The 12059-nt window shown below is 31.8% G+C and overlaps 3 protein-coding genes across 3 annotated transcripts; all 3 read left to right on the forward strand.

Annotated features, from left to right (window-relative positions):
- Positions 1–130: 130 nt before the first annotated feature.
- On the forward strand, positions 131–5059 carry FG379_003720 (ABC transporter; the record flags this gene model as incomplete). The annotated part of the gene is made up of 1 exon (XM_067329348.1): positions 131–5059. One exon carries the CDS (start codon positions 131–133, stop codon positions 5057–5059), a length of 4929 nt encoding a protein of 1642 aa, XP_067184033.1.
- Positions 5060–5857: 798 nt separating this feature from the next.
- FG379_003721 (uncharacterized protein) lies at positions 5858–8209 on the forward strand (the record flags this gene model as incomplete). The annotated part of the gene is made up of 1 exon (XM_067329349.1): positions 5858–8209. The coding sequence occupies one exon, from the start codon at positions 5858–5860 to the stop codon at positions 8207–8209; it is 2352 nt and encodes a 783-aa protein (XP_067184034.1).
- A 469-nt stretch (positions 8210–8678) lies between these two features.
- Positions 8679–11955, forward strand: FG379_003722 (uncharacterized protein; the record flags this gene model as incomplete). The annotated part of the gene is made up of 1 exon (XM_067329350.1): positions 8679–11955. A coding segment is annotated over one exon (3277 nt), but the record flags the coding sequence as incomplete, so codon positions are not given.
- Positions 11956–12059: the final 104 nt, after the last annotated feature.

Raw genomic sequence — 12059 nt, forward strand, 5'->3', positions numbered from 1 at the left:
GACGTCGATTTGGTGATTTGTAGTTCATTTCACACTTAAATGGCAACTTGAAATTGGAATTCTAATTATAGTTTTACGGGTTAAAAAGGGATTAAATTGTGAATTACCGACAATATAAATTTGAACGGCGATGTTGAGGTCCGATAAGTTTGAGAAATATTACAGAAACATATTGCAAAAGCAAGCATGGGGTCATCCTAAACAAGCAAGTATTTGGAGCAAGCTAACTTTAGGATGGTTAGACGAATACATATATAAGTCCTCAAAAGAGTGCAGCAAGAATCCATCCGACTTCCCGAAGATTCTGGAGTCAGATTCTACAATTTACTGGGCAAACAGATTTGAAGAAGAGATAATGAGAGTATATAGAAAGAACAATAGAAAGGATAATGGCGATGTGTACAATGTAAACATATTTTTGGTATTATTTAATTTGTTTAGAGGATCCTTGTTAAAGATATTGTTAGGAAAGTTCTTCTGCGAATTACTTGGTATTTTTATTGCCACTATATTAAATAAAAATCTGAATACAATAGAAAAAATATCAAAGTTAGATCCAAATATAGGTAGTGAATACGAAAATGAGCGTAAAAAGGGGATATTCCTAGCAATATCGATAGGAGTCTTGCAACTTATAATGATTTTAGCCTCGACTCAACTTGGATATTATATCTGCCGTCTAACTGTGAGAATTCAGGGGAGTATTACTCATATTATTTACCGTTCATTGTTATATAGAGGAATAAACAGAGTTTACTATTTTCCAGAAGCTTCAACAGATAATGAGGATACTACAAGTATTTTTAACAGTATATTGGTAGACATGAATGTTTTAGTTAAAGTAGTAACATCTATTGTTGACGTGGTAATAATACCTATTAGAATAATTATGGTTATTTCAGTTTTGGCAAAAACCATGGGAGGTTCTACACTAAACAGGCCAGCAATGTATTGCATAATATTTATGTCGTTACTTGTGGTCGTATTAGAACTTTATGTTGCTATTTTTAAATGGAATTACTTAATTAAACGTGATGAAAGAATGAATTTAATGGATTTTATGATCAGAAGGATATCGACGATAAAATTTATGGGTTGGGAAAGTCTATTTTACTGGATAATAAATAGATCAAGAATAGATGAGCTAAAAACACGTAAAAAATTTATATTGTTTCAATCCATCTCGTCGGTACTTTACTCTACTGGAAACTTAATTACGCAATATGTACTTTTCCGCACTACTGTTGTTTATTCAATACTATATAAACTCGATGTTTCTCCTGGAAATATAATTACGTCATATTTTGTTATTGATATGTTCTCTCAACGGCTAGCGGACCTTCCTATATTAATATCAACCATTATTGAAGGTAATAATTCAAGAATAAGACTCGAGCCTCTAATTATGCATTTGATTGTTAAAAATATAGAAATTCGAGATAGTCAAAGAGGTAGCAAATTGGAAGGCTCTATAGGAGTTGAGGATCATCTAGATCATCAAAACAGTTCATTAGCATTTGAGAGCGTAATGAACACCGAGGATGGTAATTGTTTAGAAGACAGTGTCAACTGCTCGGTGAATACTAACATTAATGTCAACATCAATATAGATGACGATCATAACCACTCAAGACTGAGAACTCTAAACGATAATAATGTTGTGCTAATTAAAAATGTTGAACTTATTAATGAAATTTATGAAGACAGAATTAATATTAACATGTTTCAAGTTGAAAAAAATTGCTTGACTATCATTGAAGACCATTCTTCCGAACGCTTACTTATTTTTATTCAAACCATACTTGGATACAATGATTTTGGTTGTCAAATTGGACCAAGAATCAACAATTTTAAAGACTCAATTTTCTACATTAAAGATGCTTTAGAAATGCCTATTTTTTGGTGTCCACATGATCCATGGATACCTTCTGGTACTATAAGATCAATAATATTATGTGGATCTCCAATGATAAAAGAACTATATACCAATGTCCTTGGCATATGCGATTTAGGGGAAGATATTTCGACATGGAAGGAAAAAGATCTAAGATTTGTTGATAACAAGCAATCCTTAAGTGGTGGTCAGATTGCCAGAATTGGTATTGCAAGGGCTCTCTATAGATATAATATGTTGAAAAAGAGAGACCCTGACTTTAATCACTTATTTATTTTGGATAACTGTTTTCGTTCTGTGGACATTCCAGTGGCTGTTCATATTTTGTCAAAACTATTCTCTGGAATTGGTGCAGCTTTAAGGGAAGCAAATACCATTTTGGTAATATCACCAACTTTGAAGGATATACTGTTGTCAAAGTATGTTGGGTCTTTTTCATGTTCAATTAGGGAATATAAATTCATAAATGAGGGGATTACTGAGGGTTGTGCTTTCTTTAAAAAATCGGGGTTGGACTTAAACAACTACATCTTTAATATGAGTTGTTATAAGACAAGTAATGATTTAAACAATAATAATCCAAACATTCACGGAAATATCAATTCTAGAACCAACAATGCACTTCAAGAACAACATAGTACACCTAATTTAAGCTCACCATATTCATTATCGTTGGGTGAAGTTGAGTTAAATGATGACCACAGCTCCCAGAATAGCAACTCAAATTCACCAACAAATGGCAATAATGGAAGCGAAACAGACTCTTTGATTCAAGTTAAATACGTTTCAGAAATCGATTTCTGCAATATTATGCATTCGAAAGAATCGTCTCCCTTATTGGAGAAAATAAGTGATTATGGTTCAGTCAGTTTTAAGGCATACAAATATTACTTACGTAGTGTAAATAAATTAACCCTAACACTAATTATTATTGGAATTATTGTAACCGTAATTGGAGGAAACATAAGCCAATTTAGTCTAACTTATATCTTAAACTTAATATCCGGAACGGAAGACAACTCAAAAGATGATATTCCAGTTAAGGGTGATTCACCTATTAATTTAGTTCCTTATGGTCCTTCTAGGAATATAGACTTGAGGAAGCACGTTTCTAGATTTGCTTTGGATGGATTTATGAAGCCTCTGAAATTATTTTTGGGAAGTAATTTTAGTCATGATAGTGATAATATTGAATTAGATGTATATAAAATAGTTGAAAGATTTGGTTACTTGTTATTTATTATTATTCTTGGTACACTCGGTGCATATGTATTTGAAGGTATAGCTTGTATTCAGGCATGTAAATATTTCCACAATAATTTGTTATATAAGATACTTATTAATTCATCCATCCCGACCTTAATCAAAATACCAGTTGGTCAAATATTGAATAAATTTTCAACAGATATTATTCTCGTTGACTGGAATACAATGAGAAGTATTGGGAGAGTTTCATGGGGCTTAATTTCATTTATTATTAATATTGTTATACTTTCTATTTTGGCTCCGTGGACTCTTCCAATATTTGTTATAATAATGGCTTCAGTAATGTTTAAAATATTCATCCCTATGACATCTGCAAGCAGGAATCTTCAAAGATCTAATTTAGTTGCATTCTCACCTCTTTGTTCAATAATGTCATCGACTCTAGAAGGAACAAGAACAATATTTTTACTTAAGAATGGTGATCATTTTGAAAGATTTTCATTGAATATATTGGAATATATGCAGAGAATCAGATTTCTGCAACATACTTCATTGATATGGTGCAACACAAGAATACAATTATTTATACTTCCTATTTCATTTTTAAACTCCATCATCCGATTTATTTCCCCAATTTCTATTAAATATTTACACGAGAAGATCCCAAATTCCACTTTTTACTATTACATCAATATTCTCTCACAACCATTAACAATAGCATGGGGAATATCAAAATGTCTTTCCTTGGCAGAAAACGCAACCACATTGATGGTTGATTGGATTCAAATGGAAAAAGAAATGTGCAGTGTAGAGAGGATGATCGAACTTGGCGAGCAAATTACACAAAAAGACAAAGAAATTAACTACAATTCCCATAAAGATGAAATAATTGAGAGGAAAATACTACTGAGTTTGAACATGAAATCAAACAGGAAAATTCTGTTTATAAAAAAAAATGGAAACAATGAAATCAAGAGGACATATGAAAATATTTTTGTCTCACTTCTTTCAGGAAATGATTTTTCCAATAAATTACCAATTTTATCCGTTAGAAACGTTTCTATTGACTATTATATTAGAAATATAGATCCTTTTCCAGATACATCAAAATGTATACTCAAAAACATATCTCTAAATGCTTATAGTGGTGAAGTTATCGGAATTATTGGTAGAACTGGGTCGGGTAAATCATCTCTATTCAATGCGATTTTAAATATATCACCTATTTTAACTGGATCAATTACCCTTATGGGGCAACAAATTCACTCAATTCCAAGACATCTCCTTAGAAATTACATTGGAGTTATACCGCAAGTTGTTTGTATTATCCCAAATTGCACTGTAAGAGATATTATTGATCCTTTCTTACAATTTAGCGATAACGAAATACAAAGTGTTTTAAAAATATGTGGAATATATAAATACATAAATAACAACTTAAATGGTATATACTCGAAGATAATCTTACAAAAAAAAACACCTGTATCTAATTTTTCATCTTCATCAAATTCAGCTTTACATTCAACTTCAAATTCCTACCATAACTCTCAATGTCACTTTATGAATGAAGAGACAGAAGCATCAAAAATTGAAGGTGTATACAACTACCTTACTGGAAAGAAACGTCATCAAATATATGAAAGTAATTTTAAGCCTTTCGTTATTTCAGAAATATACTTGAGATACCTGTACACTTGCAGAATTTTACTATACTCTAAAAATTTTAACCTTGTCCTTATTGACGAACCTATTGTTTTTCAAAATCAGTCTTCAATTGATTCGTCAATTAATGATCAAACACTACAAATTATTGACATTATATCCACTTACTGCTCTCACTGTGCCATTATTACTATTTCTCACGACATTAACATAATTAGAAAGTGTAAAAGAGTTTACCATTTAATTGATGGTGTTCTAAACGAAATTTCATCTGTTAAATACCCTATATATAATTAGAAGATCCTACTTACATAAATTTAGGTGAAAAATGCTGGATAAAATTAAGTATTTCAACTCATACCCATTATTTTCCTATGTTATTTACTAATTGTGACAACCAATGCGTCTATTGTCACCACACCACGAAATATTTGTAATCTCTTTCCCAGACTCTTTCCCCGCATCAATATTTACTAACCCGTACTAATTTAAGTAATCCCAAATTCCCTTCCCCACCCACCTTTTAACATGAATATTAGCAAATTCCCACGGAACGCACTCATATCTCCCCACAAACAGCACACATTTGATTAAATATGCAGCTGAGTACAGACTGAAACATAGTATATACTAAGTATAATCACTGTCACAAAAAAACAGATTTGAAACAACAAAATATAGTACAAACTTTTTCCTGTTTGTTTTTAATTACAGAAATTACAGCACTTCATCTTCCAGCGCCATACACTATGGTCTAAACTTTTAGCGCCAGTTTTATTAAGTTCAAATAGTTGGCGGTAACAGCTTAACATGCAATAATAAAGGAGCGAAAGAAAAGTATATTTAGATTAAAATGTAATTAAGGAATAAGAGCAAAGAATAATGATTTAAAATTGGATATAAACAAATTATTACTTGTTTTATATATCTATTTTACTTGTTCACTGCAAATATTGCCGTGTGAATTTAACAAGAGTGGAAAGACTATTAAACTCAAAGCTAGTTTTGAAGGTGAATATTTTTTGTGAGAAAAGGAGCGGAGTATGAAAAGAAAAGTCAAAAACTGAACTACATTGATGTGTTTACAGCAGTAAGATGAGATATAACGGTTGTTGTGCTCCATTACTTGTGTTGATATCAGTAGTGTTATTCAAAGCATTGAACTTTGATTCGGTAATTTGTACTGAAAATGCTGATTTAAGGAAGATCACAAAAAAGGAGAGTGGAGTCAGTGCTGATGTTTGTCAATGGAGGCTATTTTATCAATTTTCGCTCATGTCAACAAGTAGAGTGAAGCTTTTGCCTCTGGAAAAGCCTAAATCTTTTATAGGTGGGGAAAATAAAAAGGATCTATTTAAATCTTGTTTCAGAGGAATAAGGGAATTACTCAAAAAACAATGGAATAGTTATGAAGGTATGAGACATTACAGAAATAGCGATTTAAAAGAAAACTTAATAAGAATTGGTAAAGAAAAATTAATATCTGCACCAAAAACAAAAGAGCAGGGTAAATCAATATTTGAAGATGTAAAATATTTTTGCATCTACGTTACAAGCAGGTATTTCGAATTGGTAAAAGAGTCTAATAACACAGTTGAGTTGCTGAATGTCTTATGCTCAAAACCAACAAGGAAGATGACAAGATTAATGTTACCAATAGATGTTAGATTTAGAGGTGAAAATATATTATCTGAATTGGAAGAAAAGGATCAAAGAAGAATCGAGGAGGAGGAAAAGAGTAGGGAGGATCTTGAGAAGCAGAAAAGAGGTGAATTAGTCCCAAAAGAAGGAGTTATACCTATACATGAAACACTAGAGAGACATTCAAAGAGCAATCCGCTATTAGAGATATCTCAATACATTGAAAATAAAAGTTTTTACGAGAATTGGATGGACAGAGACAAGATATTTGCAAATAAGGTAAAGAACTTTCCAAATTCCAAGGAAATCATGTTACACAGAGCAATGTTTGGAGTAACTGAAGGTGGGAAGAGCCGCAATTATAAGAGCAACGACGCTTACATCTCACAATCAAATAGTGGTGCTAAATCAGATTTCAACTTCACTCTCCCAGAAAACTGGGAGGAAATTCAAAACAAAACCCTGGATATTATGCATCACTCAAAGAGTGAAAATAGAGTATTTGACCATAAATACAAAATTCCACAGCAAAAAGCGACAATAGATAGAAATAATGATTATATAAAAAACAATGAGCCTCATTCAAAGGATCAATATGATATACTAAAATCAGAAGAAAAAGAACTTGGAATAGGATTGTTGAAAGATGAGAAGAAAGTGGAAAGTTTAACTAGACCCAGTATACCCAGGGGTTCAACATTGTACTATAAAGGGTCAAGAGATCCATATATTATGAATTCAGAGGGGAGAGGCGTGAACATACCTTTTTCCTCAAAGGATGATGATTTAAGAAAGAATTACGAGAAACACTTTTATAAACTCGGACCTGGTGGGGAGTTGAATGTTAGAAATCCCGATCTCTTAGTACCTTTAGATGAGGTTTATGATATCCCAAGTATATTCAGAAGAAGTCACAGTGATCTAAACACTACGGAATCTCTAGAAATACCTCAAAGAATGCCTCGTGGTCCTCTTGGATTTGACCAATTTGGATTACTAAATATTCCTTCTAGGGAAAGAACAAAAAAAGAAATAGAATATCGTATATACTCTACAAAAAATAAGTTCATTGATGATGGAAACAAATTAATGAAACCACTAAATGTTGAATATCCTTCTAATTCGAGGGTTTTGTACGTCAATTTGCCAGGACTGAGGGAATACATATCTGGATATGACTTGAATCCGGAATTAGGAAGATTAGAAATGGAGGTAAAAGAATATAATGAAAATAACGAGCTCAATAAGATACTCAGGGACTTCTTAAAGTCTATAGAAGCTAAAAAAAGGAATAGATTTGGTTATATAAAATCTGGCCAAATTAAAAGAAAGATTGATAGAAGGGCAAACAGTTTCTACGATAATAGAATTCCCAAAAGCAGTGATCTAAAAGTAAGTACCATTGGGTTTGCTCCACTAAAGAACACTGATACGGGGAGCAACTTCGTTACCAGGAAAATAATGGTAAATTTTGAAGAGCAGGATGAGGATGAAAGCGGTATTAGTGGAGAATATGAACACCAATTAAGTGAATTAAAACCAAAATTTGAAAAGGGAACAATTAGTGGAAAAACAACTTCCCATGTTTCAGGAGTTTCTGACTTTGGGTCTACGGGTTTCAAAAAGTGTGTGGATGAAGATAATGTCGCGGAAAACGACCACGAAGAAAGTGAGGATCAAAGTAATGCTACGGAAGGCAGAAGAACGGTACGTTTTCAGGTCCCTGAAAATGAGAAGAAGCAAACAAAAAGATACGTTTCACCGCCACCTGAACCGGTGAGCGAAGAATCTGAAAATGATGATTAGAGTGGGAATAGAATATAATTCATTATTATTTGTTAAGACTTTTGATATATATAACAACACTCTGTTTGTCCTTTTTTTTGCGTGGTTTAGGCGTTATAATTTATTTTATAGTTGAAAGCAATAAAGAACAATTGTTTTATCACATTCGTCCAAAATTAGAATTAAACGTTTATTTGTCGTGAAGTAGCATTAACAAACTCAAATTAGTGTTCTTTTATTCTGTTTAGTTTATTTATTAGCTAATTGATAAGGGGTGACTTGACTTTGGTTTTTTTATATTTTGCCATTACACACATTAAGGTAGCTGGGTGTGTAAATGTATCAAAAAAATCGAAAGAATAATTAATTTGGATTAAATAATATATAATTTCTACAAAGAGACTGTTTCATACCAGTTTTCTTCTTGTTTTTTTACTGGAAATGTTATTTTACTAATCTGCCTATAATATACTTCTTATATAAAGCAAAGATGACGAAAAGTAAATTGCTCGAATTTAGCTTTTGCTTAGTATTCATTTTTATTAAGGCTTTAACTTGTTTTGACAATAATTATATTGATGTAACTAATGTAAATAAAAATAATCCAAAATTAGTTATCAGTTATCCGGAGTATACAGGTCTTGACCCTGAAAGTTACGAAATAAATTCTGAAACATTACTAAAAGATTATATAACTGCTTGTGAAAGCAAACTAAAAAATCTATTTGGACTGGAATCAGACAATGTTTCTGTAATCGTAAATGGATTTGAACTGAACAAAGACGAGCTTTCCTATCCTGTTGAAAGTTTTATAGTCTCGAGAAATGAAGACATAAGAGTGAATATAGAGATAAAAACAATTGGATCTTTCGTTGAAGGAAAAGAAAAGGATAAGATTGAATTACAAAATAGATTAATTGAGAGTAAACAAGGACATTTAGATGAAAGTCATAATTTAGTTGATTCTGACATTGAAAAGGAAGGAATACTAATATTGAGATTCGTTTCTTATAACAATGAGGAACTACTATCGAGTAAAGTTCCAGCTTCATTGACAGTGAAGAGAAAATTCCCAGTAACAAACAGAGATTTGCTTGTTTTAATAAGTGAAATAGCTTCTCCATCCGAATTTTTAGTTGAGTCAATTTCTACCTCCAAGAATGAAAATGTTAATTTGCTTGATTACATTAATGAAGCAAATCAAGATAATAATTCAGAAGTTAAGAGTGGAGATCTGTTATTCATTAAGCTGAGTGAAATAGGTGAGTATAAAGAGAAAATGCCTCTTGAAAGTGGGATTATACCCGTGAGAATTGTATTTTCTAACAGAAATATTGCAAATCAAATGTTTAGATTCGAGGATAATACAAAAATGAGTGAAGTGATGAGAAATATATTTTCAATCAAAGACCCAGAGACAGGAAAAAATTTAAGTAGTAATTACAATAATATACTAGTACAAAATGAAGAGGGAATGACGATAGACACTAATAGCGAAGACGAGTTGAAAAACCAAATACCATCTGGACAAACTATATCGGAAAGCAGACCACTTGTATTTTTTTTGACTGTACTTACTTCAAAATTGACGGAGGACAACTATGCAAACAATGAATATCAAGATCAAGACCAAGACCAAGACCAGGATAAATTAAGTGAAGTATTCGACACAAACAATGTAATTGAAGATGAAGCATTTAAAACAAGTGCAAGATTCTTGGGTGAAAACAATGAAAAAGTAGGGTTTCCGGAAATACTATTTGTCCACGATGAGAGTGGTTTTGAGGTAAAACTTAAAAATGATCCGACATTCACAACTTTTGCTTCACTATATTCACAAGCACAATTAATATGGAGTACAATAAATTTTGAGTCCAAGGAAAAAAATTGCCTTTTGATATCAAAAAGAAGCAGTATAGAAGAAGAACTTCTTGACCCAAATAAACATGAGACACTAATTACATCACATAATTATTATAATGGTATGAAATTAATAATGATAAATCCAAAAAGAATCAATGTAACAGTTAGGATTTATATTAACAAAGGGAACGATGAATTAGAATTCTCTAAAAGACTTGGTGTGAATGTTCCAGAGATCATTTCAGTAAAGGATTTCCTAATGGAGTTGAATAAGAAACACGGATCTGTGTTATCTAGATATCTTATAATAGGACTGCAAAGGAAGATTGATGATGACAATTTGGTTGAATATCTTTCTGATCCAAAAGTGCCTTCCACAATCACGTATTTGAGTTTTACGGAGACTGATCTTTCGGGACACTATGTATTATTAGAGGTTGAAAGAGTTAAGAAAATCGATATATTATTATTGTTACCATTTGAAGTATCTGGAGAGGAAATAACCGAGAGTGTAGATGAAGATTCACATGCAGAAGCAAATAAAGGTGCTGTTGTTGAATATAAATTAACTATACTTTCAAACACAAGTGTGAAGGATTTAGTGAACAATATCATCAGGAAAAAAATCCTAAAAAAAATCCCTTTCGAGAATGTTTATATAAAAGATAACAATACGAAAGATTATTTAAAGAGTGACTACATAATAGGATACCACGTTTTTTCAACAACTCAAAATGAAAATGGCGATGATGGTGTCAACAAGTCAAAAATTAGGAAAGGAGAGAAAAATAACAAAAGCACAATGGTATTTGAGATTTCAGTATTAAAATATATGGAATTAAATATATCATTTTACTATCCACAGGGAGATGGATATAGTAATGAGAATTTGCATATAAGAACCAAAAGAAACAAAACTATCAAAAAGCTTAAGGAAATGATTCTCTCAAAGGGGGTAAAAAAGAGGTTACTAGATGAAAACTTGAAAATAGGTGTTGGATCTGGGTATGATTTAGGAAATTATGAATTTAACAGGGTAGTTTATAGTGTGTTAAATGACAACACAAAGCTGGTGGATTCTGGAATAAGTCCAACTGACGACAATGTGAGAGTATATGTAATAGAGGACAAGACAGAAAATAAGGTAACAGTAGATGATGGATTAGGTTTTGGTGGTTTGATGATAAATAAAATGGGTGAAGGTGAAAAAAAACGAGTGTCTATTTTAGATAGAATAAAACAATATAAAGGGACAGTGTTAGAAGTTCCACTCTCATTAGAAAACTGTCCATTAAATACTCTTCTGGAAAAAAGATGGTTTGTTGTTCCAATGACACTAGATATTCCTATAGGAGAACTAAAGATGATAATAGATGAAGTAGCGACGTTAAAGGGAGTTGAATTTAGTTTGTTTGCGGAAACTGGAAGAGGAAGGTTGGAATTAGATCAGATATTGGAAAGCTGCTCAAGTTTAGGTATAACTGAAATTGGTCTCTTAAATGCAGTATGTCACCCGGAAACTGACTTAAACACTGATGAAGGGGGGTTGGAAAAGACTTTAATACAGGCAATAGTGGAGGATAGATGCATATTTGGTGATTCAAAAGCGAAATGTGAACTTGCGAAGGATGTTGAGGAGGATATAAGAGAAAATTTTGGTCCAGAAAAAACGGAAATGGATGAGAATGAAGGGATGAATAAATCTTTTGGGTTGCTGGTAAAAATTGATAAAAAATTAAAAAAACTTGAAGATAGAGAGTTGAAAATGAATAAAAACAAGAAAATTATTGAAAAAATGAAAAAGAAGGATGACTCCAATTATAAACATAATCTGTTGAGTAGGGATGATTTGAATGAATTGTTGAAGAAATTTATAAAAACTTATCTTGAAAAAGGAGTTAGAGGTTTGAACAGCTTTTGCAAGAAACAAGGCTCTGAAAAGATAGAACAACTTATAATTTATATTTCAACTCCTGAAGGAAAAAATAAATCAAAAAAAATAGCCAAA

The sequence above is a fragment of the Cryptosporidium bovis genome (genome assembly GCF_009768925.1).
Source record: "Cryptosporidium bovis isolate 45015 chromosome Unknown contig_9, whole genome shotgun sequence".
Lineage (NCBI taxonomy): Eukaryota > Apicomplexa > Conoidasida > Eucoccidiorida > Cryptosporidiidae > Cryptosporidium > Cryptosporidium bovis.